Source organism: Acinonyx jubatus, chromosome D1 (genome assembly GCF_027475565.1).
Source record: "Acinonyx jubatus isolate Ajub_Pintada_27869175 chromosome D1, VMU_Ajub_asm_v1.0, whole genome shotgun sequence".
NCBI lineage: Eukaryota > Metazoa > Chordata > Mammalia > Carnivora > Felidae > Acinonyx > Acinonyx jubatus.
Window position 1 is genome coordinate 8,658,501 of NC_069390.1, and position 17,949 is coordinate 8,676,449.

Sequence of the window (17,949 nt, forward strand, 5' to 3'; positions counted from 1 at the left end):
AGAATACATAATGAGGCTTTCTAGGGTTTTAGATTTCTTTTTCTATATCCTCATTTGGGGAATTGTTGCATGTACGCATATGTAAATATTCATCGAACAGTATACGTTTGTGCACTTTACTGTTTATAGTTTTATCTCAATTAAAATGGGAAAGAACAAGTGAAGAAACATCAAGCCAAAGTCTTTACTGTGATTGAAGTTCACAGCCTCAGTTTCCAGCTGATGAGCCTTGCAGGTGATGTAATAAATAAAACTCATTGTACAATTAGCTCTGGGTCAGTCTTTCCTTAACTAAAAGATGCAATTATCTTTTTTTTTTAATGTTTATTTATTTGAGAGAGAGAGAGAGAGAGAGAGTAGAGGGAAGGGCAGAGAGAGAGGGAGGGAGAATCCCAAGCAGGCTCCACGTCGTCATTGCAGAGCCCGACATGGGGCTCGATCCCACTACTGTGAGATCATGACCCCGGCCGAAACCAAGAATCAGATGCTTAACCAACTAGGCCACCCAGGTGCCCCTAAAAATGCAGTTCTCTTTATAGCATCCCCACGTTTTATCTCAAAATCTGTCCCCGCAGCGGGTCGTACCCTTTGACGGGAATAGATTCACGTCTCCACCATTGAATATTCTTCATGCACAACGCGAAACCCACCTCACGAAGGACATCAAACAGATCCTTCTGCGCAGTGTAGGCGTGCGGAATATATCACGCAGAGAAATTTTTTTCTGTGCTGCCTCTAGCTCCTCTTGCATGCTGGATCTCAAAACCTTTAAGAACGATGGCAACACGAAACTGTTCAGTTGTCACAAAACGTAGGCACCAGGAGGCCCCTCACGGAGGATAAGCTAGGCCATATGCTATTATATTTAGTAGGAGATAGAGACACCAAAGATGTCCTTGCATGTGAAAGGTGAATTCAGGAGTGAAAGGAGCTTTAGGATAATTATGTAGCAACAAGGACTTTTTAAAAAAAAAATTTGTTTTAAACATTTGTTTTAAAAATTTGTTTATTTATTTTTGAGACACAAGAGAGACAGAGCACGAGGAGGGGGAGGGGCAGAGAGAGAGGGAGACAGAGAATCTGAAGAAGGCTCCAGGCGCTGAGCCATCAGCACAGAGCCCGACGTGGTGCTTGAACCCATGAACCGTGAGATCATGACCTGAGCTGAAGTCAGTTGCTTAACTGAGGGGGCCACCCAGGCGCCCCACAACAAGGACTTTTTAAACACTAGATCTGAGTGGGCTGCAGGGCATGAAAATGGATGAGTACGTTAGATATTCAGACCAGAAAGGGAATCAAATGCAAGTCACTTGGATTAAGGTCCAAAGCTCCATTTATGCTAAATGGGCACGAAAGACTTGGGAGCTAAGCTGGATTCCCGGCTGTCCTTGCAGAGAAACTGTTTATCTCAGGAACAATGACATTTCCTGAGAATCTTTATCCTGGTTCTTCAAGTCTTTTTGAGTGGCCCCTGGGTGGCTCAGTCGGTTGAGTGTCCGACTTTGGCTCAGGTCGTGATCTCATGGTCCGTGGGTTCGAGCCCCACGTCGGGCTCTGTGCGGACAGCTCAGAGCCTGGAGCCTGCTTCGGATTCTGTGTCTCCTCTCTTTGACCTTCCCCCACCCACACTCTGTCTCTGTCTCTCAAAAATCAATAAACATTGAAAAAAAATTTTTTTAAGTCTTTTTGAGGGAAATCCTGGAATATTGTGTCTCCATGAATGAGATGCCTAGAATTAAACTTGAGGATGAAACCAGGGTGGGGTCTTGGTGTAGAATAATTTATACCTGAGCTGGTGATAATTTGGAGTTATTTAATGGCCCTGCAACATGCTGGGTATATACCGTGCCCAAGGTGATTAAATATTTCTAAACCCCAATGTCCCTGTCATCAGGAAAATGAAGGAGGAGGAGGAGGAGAACGAGAAGAATGAGAAGCATAAGAAGAACAAGAAGAAATAGGTGAAGAAAGATAATAGCACCCTTTTCATGAGGATTTTCTTTTCTTTAAAAAAATTTTTTTTAATGTTTATTTATTTTTGAGACAGAGACAGAGTGTGAGCAGGGGAGGGGCACAGAGGGAGAGGGAGACACAGAATCCGGAACAGGCTCCAGGCTCTGTGCTGTCAGCACAGAGCCCAACACGGGGCTCAAACCCACAAACCGTGAGATCATGACCTGAGCTGAAGTCAGACGCTCAACTGACTGAGCCACCCAGGCGCCCCTCATGAGGATTTTCTAGCCATATGTGAGGTTGCAAACATGCATATGGAATTCTAGCCAACACACCTCGGATACTTAATTATTTCTTAAATAGTCAGATACTATCAACTTAATTCTCATCTCACTTTTACACATGAAACAATACTGGGGCACCTGGGTGGCTCCGTCGGTTGAGTGACCGAACCTTGATTTTGGCTCAGGTCATGATCTCATGGGTTCGTGAGTTCAAGCCTGGCATCGGGCTTTGCACTGACAGCTCAGAACCTGCTTGGGATTCTCTCTCTCTGCCCCTTCCCCGTTTGCTCATTCTCTCTCTCTCTCTCTCTCTCTCAAAATAAACTTTAAAAAAATGAAGCAATACCATGAAGTCCACTGGAAGAATTCCATGAGGAAGGGACTTGGGAGAAATACCCACCCCCCTCCCCATCAAATGAAGACCAACCAGATCAACAATGTCTTCGAGTTGCAGAGCTCGCTCAAGCAGCAAAATGCTGGACTTACCCTCTTGGAAGAGAAGAGTCATGATAGCATCTCCTTCCTGCATCTAACACTCAGAAACCCAGGACCACCAGCCACTATCACAGGGGCATTCTAGGAATGGGCTCCAAGGACACCTTAAACTTGGGCCAGATGAGGCCTGTTGTACCTGTAAGGCTGGCCTCAAATCACAGCCGATATCGGAGTAAAAGTTTGGGAGACACTGACGTTACTTCACCAAGGCCATTCATTTTCAGTGAGAAAGCAGAGATGTTTCCAGAAGAATTGAGGGAGGCAATGCGAGGTCATTTGTGGGCACTAAAGGAGCTACTCCTACCTGGTAAAAAATTCTTATTCAAGGAAGAGGAAGGCTCTATTCAAACGGAGAGTCCGCTGGATCTTTGTTTTTTAAACGCATCTGTTTCTCTGATTTTCCTTTGCTAGTAAATAAAAAAAACTGTGCCAATCATAACACCACGCTGGGGTGGAAAGCATGCAGTAGCCTCCTGTCTGAAGTCTTGCCCATTGGTGTCCTGGAATCAGTGGGTACAAATTCACAAAAGCCCCTTGTTAAATTTTTAGATAGTTTGTGAAGCAGTTGCCATGATGCTCGTGGCTTTGACTGACAGTGGTGGTGGTGTTCCTACTATAGAAGTTGACAATCACCAGAAATTTGAGATCTATGGATTTTTTATTCCTCCTATAACGTTAGGTGCTAAACATTTACCAGCACACCTCTGGCTCGGCCCCTCTGCAGTCATCTGGACTCCTCTAAATTGCAAAATTTTTTATAATATTTATTTATTTTTGAGAGAGAGGGAGGGAGGGGCAGAGAGTGAGGGAGACACAGAATCCGAAGCAGGCTCCAGGCTCCAAGCAGTCAGCACAGAGCCTGATGCAGGGTTTTGAACTCACAGACTGTGAGAGATCATGACCTGAGCCGAAGTCGGCTGCTTAACCGACTGAGCCACCCAGGTGCCCCTATCCCTGCCTGGTTTAAACCTGGCTAGTTCTACCTTAACCTGTAAGACCCATTTCAAATGTAACTACCTTCAAGTAGCATTACGTTCCTACACATCTGTGATCCAGGTTATGTCTCCCTCTTCGGTATTCACATACCACCCTTGCTTTATTTCAAAGAGGCTTTATCAAGCCCATAACCTTACCTATCTATTCATGAACCTAGCAGTGGACCCACCTGCAGATTCTGGCAAATGGTCCACACATCCATGGACCCAGACAGCAGGCTCGCTGATGAACCCTGCTCACTGGTCTCCCCAGAATCCCACCCATGGTGACTGGTGGAGGGTTTATGTTTCCTGCCAAAGCCAGACTGTAAAGACTGGAGGAGGTGACTCCTTCAAATGCACAAACACGAATTAGGGGGGAAAAAAAAACCAAAATAAAAATATCGATAAGAGAGTTGATTCTTTTAAAAAAAGATGAACAAAATTGACACACTTTTAGCTAGACTGACCATAAAAAAAGAGAGAAGACTCAAACAAATAAAATCAGAAATGAAAGAAGAGACATCACAACTGATGCCACAGAAATTAAAAAAAGATCATAAGGGACTATAATAAAAAATTACATGCCAAAACGTGGATGACCTAGAAGAAATGGATAAATTCCTGGAAGTATACAAGCTACCAAAATGGAATCAAGAAGAATAGAAAACCTGAAGAAACCAATAACTAACAAGGAGATTGAAACAGTAATAAAAAGTATCCTAGAAATAAAAGCCTAACACCAGATAGCTTTACAGGTGAATTCTAACAAACATGTAAATTATCAACACCGATCCCTCTCAAACTTTTCCAAAAATAGAATAAGAGGAAACACTAACAAATTTGTTTCATGAGGGCAGTATGACTCTGATACCAAAGTCAGACAAAGACACCAGAAGAAAAAAAACTACAGGCCAATATCCCTGATGAACAAAGGTAAAAAAAATTATCAGCAACATATTAGTAAACCAACTTCAACAGCACACTGCATACCATGACACCGTGGAATTTATTCCTGGGATGCAAGGATAATTCAACATAAGCAAATTTTAAAAATCTGATACACCACATTAGCAGAATGAAGGTTAAAAATCACATGATCATTTCGGGACGCCATGGTGGCTCAGTCAGTTAAGCATCTGACTTCAGCTCAGGTCATGATATTATAAATCGTGGGTTTGGGCTCTGCATCGGGCTCTCTGCTGTCAGCACAGAGACTGCTTCAGATCCTCTGTCTCTCTCTCAAAAATAAATAAACATTAAAAAAAAATCATACGGTCACCCCAATAGATGTAAAAAAGCATTTGACAAAATTCAACACACATCCACGATAAAAAAAAAAAAAAACAACTCTCAAGAAACAAGGTATTGAAGGAACTTACCTTAAAGGCCATCTATGAGAAGCCCACAGCTCATATTATACTCAATGGTGAAAAACTGAAAGCTTTTCCTAGACAAGAATGCCGCTTTAAATCAACATAGGGTTGGGAGGTCCTAGCCAGAGCAATTACGTAAGAAAAAGAAACATGAGGTGCCCAAATCAGAAAGGAAGAAGTAATTATCTCCACTGGTGGATGACATCGTCTTATATGTAGAAAACCCTAAAGACACCTCCAAAATACTGTTAGAACTAATAAATGAATTCAGTAAAGTTTCAGGATACAAAGTCAAAATATAAAAACCAGTTGCATTTCTATACACCAGCAACAAACTATCTGAAAATGAAATTAAGAAAACATCTGTTTACAATAGCTTCAAAAATAATAAAGTCCTGGGGTGCCTGGGTGGCTCACTAGGTTAAGTGTTTGATTTCGGCTCAGGTCATGATCTCATCACTCGTGAGTTCAAGCCTCGCGTCCGGTTCTGTGCTGACAGCTCAGAGCCTGGAGTTTGCTTTGGATTCTGTGTCTCCCTCTCTCTCTGTCCCTCCCCCACTCGTGCACTCTCTCTCTCTCTCTCTCAAAAATAAATAAAACATTAAAAAAAAAAACAAAGTCCTGAGGAATAAACTTAGCCAGGGAACAAAAGACTTGTATACTGAAAATTATAGGCACTGAAGAAAGAAATTAAAGCAGACATAGGAAAAAAGGGAATACATCCCATGCTCATGGATTGAAAAAGTTCATATTAATTTTTTTTAATTTTTTTTTAACGTTTATTTATTTTTGAGACAGAGAGAGACAGAGCATGAACGGGGGAGGGTCAGAGAGAGAGGGAGACACAAAATCTGAAACAGGCTCCAGGCTCTGAGCAGTCAGCACAGAGCCCGACGCGGGGCTCGAACTCACATACCGCGAGATCGTGACCTGAGCCGAAGTCGGACGCTTAACCGACTGAGCCACCCAGGCGCCCCGAAAAAGTTCATATTATTAAAACACCCAGGGGTGCTTGGCTGGGTCAGTCAAGTAAGCATCTGACTCTTGGTTGTGGTTCAGGTCACGATCTCTCAGGTCATGATCTCGCAGTTTCATGAGTTCAAACCCTGTGTTGGGCTCTGTGCTGGCAGTATGGCACCTGCCTCTGATTCTCTGTCTCCCTGTCTCTCTGTCCATCTCCCATTCACACTGTTTCTCTCTCAAAATAAATAAGTAAACTGAAAAAAAAAAAAAAACCAGCCATCGTACCCAAAGTAACCTACAGATTTAATACAATCCCTATCAAAATCTTAATGGCATCCCTTACAGAAATAGAGAAAACAATCCTGAATTGATGGAAAGGCTTCCAAATAGGTAGGATTTGGGAATCTACAAAGTGCTAGGGAGCAGGAAGTCCAGGAAGAGTCTTGTAGTAAGAATGGCCAGGTCTGGGTGCTTGCCCCTTGGATGTCAACTTTCACCAACGTTCACATTCTTGGACCATCAATTGGCCTTGCCCTTAAGACATGCTTGCAAAAAAAAAAAAAAAAAAAAAATTCTTGCCCCATGCCTAGAAAAAAACATGGCACCTGACTGACGGTTCCACCAGACGGTGTCCAATGGGAAAGGGATGATTCCCTAAAAGAAGACCAGGTTGCAATTTGGAAGTACAAATGGATATTGGGCAGCTCAAAATCAACAACGGCCACTGGAGGTTGTCAGCACCAGACCACAAAAAGCTTAGTGGGCCATATTTAAGGACATGACTTTAATCCTACATGCAAGAGGGAGTCTGTAGAGGCCGTTAAGCAGGAGCGAGGTGGTTAACAGGATCAGGCTTACATTTCTGAAGGATCCTCTGGCTTCCTTCTAAACAATGGATGAGAATGGGGCAACAATGGAGGTGGGAGAGAAGCTAGCCAGAGGGAAGAAGGATTTGGAGTGCAGTAATAAAAATGGAGTTGAGAAATGGTTGGACAGATTCAGAATATATTAGAGAATATACATATTTTTTTGTCTATGTGTTAGTGTTATTCTTTCTACAATCTTAATGTTTTTTTAATTTTGATTTCTATTTCCCTCACAAATGATTCACATATGTGAGTGTTGTAAATTGCATCAAATCCTTTGCATGATGAAGTGTCAAATTTTTAAAAAATTTTTAATGTTTGTGTATGTATGTATGTATGTATGTATGTATTTGTTTATCTTTGAGAGAGAGAGTGGGAGGCAGAGAGAGAGAGAGAGAGAGGGACAGAGGATCCGAAGCAGGCTCTGCACTGACAGCAGAGAGTCTGATGTGGGGCGTGAACCCACCAGCCGCAAGATCATGACCCCAGCTGAAGCCATTTGCTTAACTGACCGAGCCACCCAGGTAGCCCTCAAATAAATGTTTTTAAAAGAAGAAGGAGGAGGGGAGGGGGAGAAGGAAGAAAACAATCCTGAGTTCCAGTCCAAGGTGGCAACATAGGAAGAACCTGAACTCACTTTCCTCCACAGGGCACACTAATCTATACCTATTTTTAGAGAAATTGATCCTGAAGAAGAACTGAGGGTTGACTGAACAGCTTCTGCACAACAAATGACAGAAAGACCACACAGAGAATGGCAAGACAGATGGAGACACGGTAGCTAAGGGAACCCCCATCTCGGTCACACTGCAAACTGGAGCGAGGAGGGATAGTGCTGAAGGACTATGAACAGACTTGTCTGCCCTAGGGCTCAGGGGGAAAAAAAGGCCAAAGTTGAAAAGAGCACCTAAAATAAAGTATAAAAGATTAAGATTATGTTTATTAAAAATAAAAGATTAAGCCCTACATCTCTGCCAAATGTCAGGGTTGCTGTTAGAACACTCTCCAGGTCAGAGGTGCTGGTGAATGCCAGGGTTTACATTTCCCCTCCACCTTGATAGCATAGATGGGAGCAGGGTCCAGGCGCCTCAGCCAGCTTACTGCCTCAGTGAGCCCTGGGCCCCTAGCCCATACCAGCTCCAGTGATCCCACCAAGGTGGCCCCAGTGTGCTGCACACCAGGACACCCCTGGCCAATGCTCACTACAGCTCTGGCTGTCTCTCCTACATGACACAGGTGTAAAGCACCTTGGAACACTCCAGGCCTGCACCACTTTGGCTCCAGATGACTTTCAAGGGTGCTTCCTGTGTGGAGTACCCTTGGACCCTCCCTGGACTGCACCCACCTCAGCTCCAACCACCTGCTGCGGTGTCCCCTGTACAGAGAGCCCCAGCATACCCTAGCTTGCACTCACTTCAATTTCAGCTGTCCTTCCAAGGACCAAGGTGGGACCACCCTGGCCCATGCCCACTTCAGCTCCAGGCATCCCACCAGGACAGCCCTAGCACGGAGTGCCCCAGGATCCCCAGCCACAGCTCCAGCCAGCCATCCAGCAAAAGGCACCAGGTACACAGAGTCTACACAGGGGCTGACCATACATAAGATGATTCTTTCAAGTTTCAGAGAAATGGCTGTTCCAGCTAATTCATAAAAACAAACACAAAAAGTCAAGCAAAGTTAGAAGACAGGGAAACATGCTCCAAATGAAAGGCCAAGACAAAACCTCAGACAAAGAACTAAAGGAAAGGACATAAGCAATCTATCTGATGAGTTCAAAGTAATGGTCATAAGAATGCTCATCAGACTGAAAAGAAGAGTGGATGAACTCACTAAGAACTTCAACGAGGAGACAGAAAATATAAGAAACAACCAATCAGAGAAAAAAAATACAATAACTGAAATGGAAAAAGACACTAGAGGGAATCAACAGCAGTATAGAGGATGCAGAAGAACATATCAGTGATCTGGAAGACAGGGTAATGGAAAACACTCAAGCTGAAGAGCAAAAATAAAAAAGCATTTTAAAAGATGAGGATAGGTTATGGGAGCTCTTAGATAACATCAAGGGAACAAACATTCACATTATAGAGATCCTAGAAGAAGAGAGAAAGAGAAAGGGGTAGAAAACTTATTTGGAGAAACAATAGATGAAAAATTGCCTATCCTGGGCAGAGAAAAACACACCTAAATTTAGGAAGCAGAGAGAGCCCCCCAAAAAGATGAACCCAAAGAGTTCCACTTCACAACACATGACAATTAAAATGCCAAAGATTAAAGATAAAGAGAGAATTTTAAAAAGCAGCAAGAGAGAAGCCACTAGTAAGAGGCCAGGGAAACTCCATAAGACTCCATAAGACTATCATAAGACTTTGCATGCCAGAAGGGAGTGACATATTCAAAGTGCTGAGAGGGAAAAAAAAAAAAAACCCTACAACCAAGAATACTCTACCCCGCAAGATTATCATTCACAATTGAAGGAGAGATCAAGAGTTTCCCAGACAAACAAAAGTTTAAAAAGTTCATCACCGCTAAACTGGCCCTATGAGAAATGCTAAAGAGACTTCTTTAAGTGGCAAAGAAAAGACCATAATTAGAAGTGAGAAAACTCTAAAAGGAAAACATTTTCATAAATAAAAGCAAATTTACAGGAAAGGTAGTAGAGCAATCACTTAGAAAGCTGGTATGAAGGTTAAAAGACAAAACTAGTAAAATCAATTACATGTAAAGAATTAGTTTCAGGAACTCACAAAATAATGATGTAAAATATGACAATATATACATAAAATGTGGAGAAGGGGATAAAGAGGAAGTTCTTTTAGAATGTGTTCAAACTTAAGTAATCATCAACTTAATATAGACTACTGTATACTTGAGATGCTATATATGAACCTCATGAAAATAAAGATAAGAAAACCTATAATAGACAAAAAATAAAGAGAAAGAAAGCCAAGAACAACATTAAAGAGAGTCATCAATTACAAGGAAAGAGGACAAAAGAAGAAGAAAGGAACAAAGAAGGGCTACAAAACAACCAGAAGACAATTAACAAAATGGCAATAAGTACATATATATCAATAATTACTTTAAATGTAAATGGTCTAAATGCTCCAATCAAAAGACATAGGGTGGCAGAATGGATTAAAAAAAACAAAAACAAAAAACCAGACCCATCCATACGCTGCTGACAAGAGACTCACTTCAGACCTAAAGACGCGGACACACTGAAAGTGAAGGGATGGGGAAAAAAATATTCCATGCAAATGGAAGCAAAAACAAAATTTGGGGTAACAATACTTATATCAGATAAACTAGACTTTAAAACAAAGACAGTAACAAGAGACAAAGAGGGACATTGCCTGATGATAAAGGGAACAATCCAATAAGAGGATACAACACCGTTGGTGGGAATGTAAATTGGTGTGGCCACTGCCAAAATCAGCATGGAGGTTCCTCAAAAATTAAAAATAGAAATGTCATATGATCCAGTAATTCTACTACTGGGTATTTACTCAAAGAAAACAAAAACACTAATTCAAAATGGCGTATGCACCCCTATATTTCTTACAACATTATTTACGATAGCCAAGATATGGAAACAACACAAATGCCCATTGGTAGATGAATGGGTAAAGAAGATGTGGTATGTGTATAATATATATGTATGTATATAATGTATGTATATGTATATAGATACATATACATAAATATGTATACATACACATATATGCACATACAGCCATAAAAAAGAATGAGATCTTACCATTTGTGGCAACATCAATGGACCTAGAGGATATTATGCTAAGTGAAATAAATCAGACAAAGACAAATACCACAAGTTTTCACTTATCTGTGGGATCAACAAAACAAAACAAACTAAAAAAAAAAAAACAGAAACAGATTAGTAAATATAGAGAACAGACTGATGGCTGCCAGAGGGGTGGGAGGTGAGCAAATTGGATGACGAGGAATGGGAGGTATAGGTTTCCAGTTGTGGAATGAATAAGTCATGTGGTAGAAAAGTACAGCATGGGGAGTATAGTTAATGGTGTAATAGTGTTGTATGGTGACAGATAGTAGCTACATTTGTGTTGAGCACAGCATAATATATAAGGTTGTTGATTCACTGTGTTGTACCCCTGAAACTAACGTAACATTGTGTGTCAACTGTTCTTCAATAAAGAAAGAAAAAAATCCAGAAATTCATACAGAAGGCCCTTAATAATCAAAAGAAGTTTTAAACGGAAAACAAAGCTGGAGGTGTCACATGTTCCGATTTCAAAATATATTACAAAACCACCGTATCCAAGACTACGGTACTGGTATAAAAACAGACCTACAGCCCAATGGAGCGGAATAGCAATAAACTCAGCATATGCGGTCACGTGATCTTGGACAGTGGTGTCAGAATTCACAGTGGGGACAGGATAGTGTCATCAATAAATGGTGTTGTGGAAAACTGGATGTTCACATATAAAAGGATGAAACTGGAAACTTATCTTACACTGTACACAAAAATCAATTCACAAAAGGTTAGAGACTAAGATGTAAGACTGGAAATAAAGAAGCAGAGAACAGAATGGTGTGTGCCAGCTGCTGGGGGATTTGGGAAATGGGGACATATTTGTCAAAGAGTACAAAGTTCCAGTTACGCAAGGTGAATCAGTCCTAACGATTCACAGTTGTCTATAGTTATAATACAACTATAGTTGTCTATAGTTGTCTATGTACAGTTGTCTATAGTTATAATACTATACTACATATTGAAAATTTGCTATTAGTAGGTGTATTATTGAGTGTTATCACAAAAAGTAATGAATAAAAAGGGCAGGAGAAAGTTTTAGGAGGTGATGGATATGTTGATTGCATAGGTGGTGGTAATGATGTTTGGATGTGTGCTTATCAGATTCACCAAGTTGTATAAATTAAATATGTACAGCTTTTTGTATGTTAATCATACCTCGATAAAGTTGTTTTAAGCAAAATCCTTCGGGGCACCTAGGTGGCTCAGTCGATTAAGTGTCTGACTCTCGATTTCAGCTCCAGTCATGATCTCACAGCCATGAGATCAAGCCCCATGTTGGGCCCCGCACTAAGCATATAAGCCTGCTTGGGATTCTTTCTCTCCTCTGTCTGCCTCTCCTCCCCCTCTCAAAATAAATAAATAAACATTAAAAAAAGAAAAAGAAAAAGAAAAATCTTTCAGATGTGCATTGAACATGTTTCCAGCAATGTTTTATTGCTCCTCTTTGACTGTCTAAACCCTAAGCCTTCCCTTTTTCAATTAAACAAGGGTAGATGATTTTTTCCTTGTCTCTATTAGCTTTCTCTCCATTCTCTTATCATTGCCAACAGGAAATTTAACAATATAAATACCATATGATCTGGCAACACCACTTCCGGTTATGTATCCCAAAGAATTATAAACAGAGAAGAGATATTTGCATCCACATGTTCATTGCAACAGCAGCCAAACCATGGAAGCAAGCTAAATGACCATCAGTGGATGAATGGACAAAGAAAATGTGGTGTATACGTACAACAGAATATTATTCATCCATAAAAAAAGGAAATCCTGCTATACGCTACTACCATAGATGAGTCTTGAGGACTTTTTGTTAAATAAGGCAGTCACAGAAGGACAAACACTGCATGATTCCACCTATATGAAGTATATAAAATACTAAAATAATAAGACAATAAATGGAATGGTTGACCAGGGACTAGGGACAAAGGATATGGGAAATCGCATTTCAATGGGTAGAGAGTTTCAGTCACGCAAGATGAAAAAGTCTTAGAGATCATTGTACTTAGAGTTAACAATACTGTATTGTACAGTTAAAAATTTAAGAAGAGATAATCCATGTTACTTTAAAAATGAATATGAATTTTTCTCTTATTAATACTAAAGTTCCTTAAAACATGGAATTCTGAACCACACTGCTGGTCAAGATCCAGCACCGCGCCTAGCACATTATGATTTTTTGATAAATAAGTTATACGTTCGTGACATGATGAATGGTTTACTTTATGACCCACATCAATATCTGCCTTTCAAGCCCAGGGTGGAAAAAAAAAAAAAAAAGTCTTCTCTGAGGCATTTCCACTGAGTCATGCTCTTGGAACTTGTGATAAGTAGAATGTAAACTCCAAAAAGCAGATTTGGATTGTTGTGGCCAATGCCATATTTCCTGGAGAGAACAGAAGTGGCCCAGGGAGGCACTCAGTAATACACCATTAATGAAAGAGTGTATGACCTAATTAACAAATAAGTGATCCTCCTTATGCTCTATTCTGCATGGTCCCTAAGCCTCCCTTCTACTGATCTTAACTATCTTGAACAAAGGCCGTCAGAATATTAGTGGAAAGAAATGGATTAGTCTTTGTTACTTTTTCTCTAACATAGAGACAAATACACAATCTTTACAGCCATAAACACTAAGAGCTATCTGGTCCTGTTGAGTAAAACATACATGTCTCGTTCTCAGCAACAGGATACTCTCTCTTTATATTAACTCAAACAATGTTGACAGCCATTGAGAACCAGGACAATGAGGAGAGAAGATCCCAAGCCGGACTTGTGTTCCCGCCCTTTTTTCACCTCACGGACACCACCTAGTGCATATGTCAGGTTGTGTCTCCCCTACACCCCATAACCAACTCTCTTTCCTATTCACCTCCATGGTTAGGGTGTCTCCAGCATTCTTCCTTCCGTTCCAGAGTGCAGCTTTTCTAAGTGCCTTTAAGGCCTCCTCGGGTTTGTTGGTCATAATCAGCCACCGAGCAGACTCCATCAGCCACCTGATCAAAGAAGACAGACAGGTGCAGCCAATTCTCATGTGCCCATTTTTCACACATTCTTTGGCCTGAAACGCCTCTACCCTCCCATCTGATACCTACCTCTTGTTTTGTTGTGCCAGCCAATAGAAAAGCAGCTGATTCTGTAACTAGGAAACTGTAAGGATAACCTCTCCAAGCAGTACACTTTCACTAATGGCAACATTGAGTAGGAGTCATATTGCCCCCCCGCCCCATCTTATTCAGGGGGATGTTACCAGGTTTGGCAAATCAAAATAATGTGCCTTGTTAAATCCGAATTTAGATAAACAGTGAATATGAGTAACTCTTGAGTATCACTATGTCCCATGCAATATTTTGGACACACTTACACTGAAAAGTATTTGTTGACTTGAAATTTTACTTTAACGAGATGCCCTGTATTTTATCAGGTTAGTAAATAAAAGCACAGAAATCTCAAATAAACAGGAATTTCATATAAACAATGGATAATTTTTAGTGTAGCTATGCTTCCTGTAGTATTTGGAATGTTACACATGCACACAAATGTATTATCTATCTGAATTTCAAATTTAACGGAGTGTCCTTGATATTATCTGACAACCCTACGTGTTCAGCTTCTTGACCTGTACACTGGAGACTTATCAGGAGAGCATGTGCTCAAGTGTTAACTAAGGATCAAACAGAATTCTTATGTCCTCATTCCATGTATCTTGCATCCAGTATCCTCTAAGACAAAGGGAGAAAGAAAGCTTATACCTTGAGGAAAGAAAAAGGACAAATAATGGTACAGAAGTCACCAGCTGAAGGGTATGCCAGTCTCGAATGGCAAAAGCCAGTCCTCCCAGGATCATCTGTCCTACGCAAGCACCACAGGTGATCATTGCTATTCCCGTGGCTTGGAATTGGGGCACTGTCCATTCTACAACTGAACAACGACAACAAAAAAACAAACAAGCAGGATTTTGACTTCAAAGTTGGGATTTCAAAGTCAAAGTTAAGTCTTGGAGAATGTCAATATCCGAAGTTTTTACTTACTGAGCATCACAGAGTTTGTCAGGATGGTCATGGTAGAAAAGCCAGCCAAGAAGCGTAGGGTGCAATAAATGAAGAAGGTGGGTGCGAAGGCTGCACAGGTGTCAGTAATGGCGAGCTGGAGGAAACACCACCTGAGAATTAACTTCCTCCCAAACCTGAGGAGTGGGAACAGGTTAGCTACAGGAAGTATAACAACCTGATGGAAAAATTAACAAAAAGAAGGCACGCTTTGAAGTTTAGGGGGTGTTTTAATAAGTGAAACTTTGTCCTTGAGACTTGAAAGAATCAACAGATAATCAGCCTTCCTGTTTGTAAATAGATCCTTCTTCCCGGAAGCAACCTTCCTGTTTGTAAATAGACCCTGAGTATAACCAAGCTTCTTCCCCAGTCTTCTACCAGATCTTTGAGGCCAATTGAAGCCGTATAAGACAGGTTGCAATGCTGGAGATTTTAACACATCACAAATGTCCCTTGTACTATCACATGCAGTTAACATAATAGAGAGTCAGTGCAGTGTCTACAACACAAGGAAGGGATCTGGGGTGCCTGGGTGGCTCAGTCAGTTAAGCGTCCAACTCTTGGTTTTGGCTGGGGTCACGATCACGTGGTTTGTGAGACCGAGCCCCGCATCGGGCTCTGTGCTGACAGCAGGGGGCCTGCCTGGGATTCTCTCTCTCTCTCTTTCTCTCTCTCTCTGCCCCTCCCCTGTTCATGCGCTCTTTCCCTCTCTCTCAAAATAAATAAATTTAAAAAAATGGACCGAGTTGTGTCCCCCTCTCCAAAATCATATATTGAAGCTCTAATCCCCAGTGAAATGGTATTTGGAGATGGGCTTTGGGGGAGGTAATCAGGTTTAGATGAGATCATGAGATTGGGGTCCTTAGGATGGGATTAGTGCCCTTATAAGAAGAGGTATCAGAAAGATTGCTCTCCTTCTCTTTCTGCCATTTGAGGCTGTGGCAAGAAGACAGCTGTCTTTAAGCCAGGAAGGGAGCTCTCACCAGGAACCAAATCTCTCTGCACCTAAATCTTGGGTTCTCAGTCTCGGAAACTTGAGAAAATAAATTTCTGATGTTTATGCCTCCTAGTCTACGGTATTTTTTTGTGGTAGCCTAAGGTGACTAAGACAGGATCTAAATCTGTACTTGGGACTCCGGGACCATGCAGGTCATGGCTAAATTATGTAAAAGGAACATCCATGGAACAATACATCAAAATTGCTGATGGGTTGCCTAAGAGCCTCTCTCTGCCAAGTCTGGGTCTTGAACATTTTTTCCCTAAAATAAGATGGATGGGAGCCACAACCCAGACACAGAACTTAGAGCAAGTTCTCGAAGGAAAGGATTGGGTAAGATGAACATCAAGAAACAGAGAAGGAGAAGGTATTTTTAAAAAGGAAGGAGAATTCTGTGCTTCACAGTTTTCTGGGAGAAAGGGCCTTTTTCTAGACAACTTGGATAAGATGCCTGTGCTGGTTCTGTATGACCAGTAATACTTATAAACAGACAAACAAGGGGATCGGACAAGGGCTCTGAAATCCTTCTACCCTTGCAGAATATTTAAATTATGATGCATTGTTAAATCTTTTATATTCTGAGTACTTATATCACATGCATTTGTCTCTCCATTTAAAATGGAATAAAATCTATGTAAATAAATGCTATAATTAATGAAATGATGTCATGACAATCATTGGAAAGTCTGGTCCATCAAAACAAAAAGCAGCCGTATTAAAGAGAATGACAAATACATGATTTCACTCATACGTGGAATTTAAGAAACACAACAGATGAACGAACATAGGAGAAGGGAAGGAAAAATGAGATAAAAACAGAGATGGAGACAAACCATAAGAGACTCTTAAATACAGAGAACAAATTGGGGGTTGCTGGAGGGGAGGACGGTGGGGGGATGGGCTAAATGGGTGATGGGCATTAAAGAGGGCTTGTTGGGATGCGCACTGGGTGTTATATGTAAGCGATGAATCACTGGGTTCTACTGAAACCAATATGACACCGTATTTTAACGAACTTGAATTTAAATAAATTAATTAAAAATAGTAAAATAAAATAAAGATTATATCATGTAGGAGCACCTGAATGGCTCAGTCAGTTGGGCGTCCAACTGTTGATTTTGGCTCCTGTCATGATCCCAGGATCGTGGGATCGAGCCCCATGATGGGTTCCTCACTGAGCATGCAGCCTGCTTAAGATTCTCTCTCTTCTTCTGCCCCTCTCCCCTGCTTGGGCTTTCTCTGTCTCTTTAAAATAAAAAAATAATTAAAAAAATTTTTTTTAAAAGATAGATCATGTGCATTCTCACAGGGAAAAATCACATATAAAACTTATTAAATGTAGCGCATTTAAAGTGGCAGGCATTTGGCAATAATCTGGTTGTCCATCACCAAAAAATGGATTAGAGCATCATAATGGATCTCCACTGTGGAGCATCATGCAGCAACCAGAAGAATGAACTAGAAGTATCTGTAGAAATGTGCATGTCCCTCAAAACCATAGCGGTGTTTGCACAAAAGAAAAAGAAAGAGATAATCACACGTTTACATAAATATGTGAATTAAAATATATGTAAACCAAACAATGTCATGTATTTTGTAAAAACCCATATGAATGTAAAGACATAGAGTTAATGCATTATCATGAACCCTATATTGGGAAGAAGGAAACGGGACTGGGGCATAAGGAAAAAATGAAACAGATACATACACCAATGAAAGGAATTCATGGCTAGACTAATGAAGACACTGTCTCACGAAATGAGCAGTACGATCATTCAGCCATCGATGGTTGATATTCAAAAGAAGAGAAATTTGTGCTGTGTAAAATATAAAGCTATTGTCTCATTAATTATTTTTTTGCTTATTTTTTTTGAATGAAATTTATTGTCAAATTGGTTTCCATACAACACCTAGTGCTCATCCCAACAGGTGCCCTCCTCAGCGCCCATCACCCACTTTCCCCTCCCTCCCACCCCCCATCAACCCTCAGTCTATTCTCAGTTTTTAAGAGCCTCTTATGGTTTGCCTCCCTCACTCTCTGTAACTTTTTTTCCCCCTACCTCTTCCCCCTGGTCTTCTGTTAAGTTTCTCAGGATCCACATATGAGTGAGAACATATGGTATCTGTTTTTCTCTGCCTGACTTATTTCACTTAGCATAACTTTCTCCAGTTCCATCCATGTTGCTACAA

At 40.9% G+C, this 17,949-nt stretch overlaps 1 protein-coding gene across 5 annotated transcripts in view; it reads right to left on the minus strand.

Annotated features, from left to right (window-relative positions):
• LOC106981763 (organic anion transporter 7-like) overlaps positions 1 to 17,949 on the minus strand; it is a 36,837-nt gene that overhangs the window by 7,415 nt on the left and 11,473 nt on the right. For 4 of the 5 annotated variants that reach the window (XM_053203024.1, XM_015079920.3, XM_015079919.3 and 1 more), the window contains exons 3-6: positions 14,745 to 14,899; positions 14,466 to 14,634; positions 13,586 to 13,709; positions 651 to 766 (exon numbers count right to left, since the gene is read on the minus strand). In XM_053203024.1, the coding sequence (XP_053058999.1) occupies positions 651 to 766; positions 13,586 to 13,709; positions 14,466 to 14,634; positions 14,745 to 14,899 (564 nt within the window). The remainder of the gene's footprint in view (positions 1 to 650; positions 767 to 13,585; positions 13,710 to 14,465; positions 14,635 to 14,744; positions 14,900 to 17,949) is intronic. The other variant, XM_053203023.1, reaches the window with a different exon arrangement.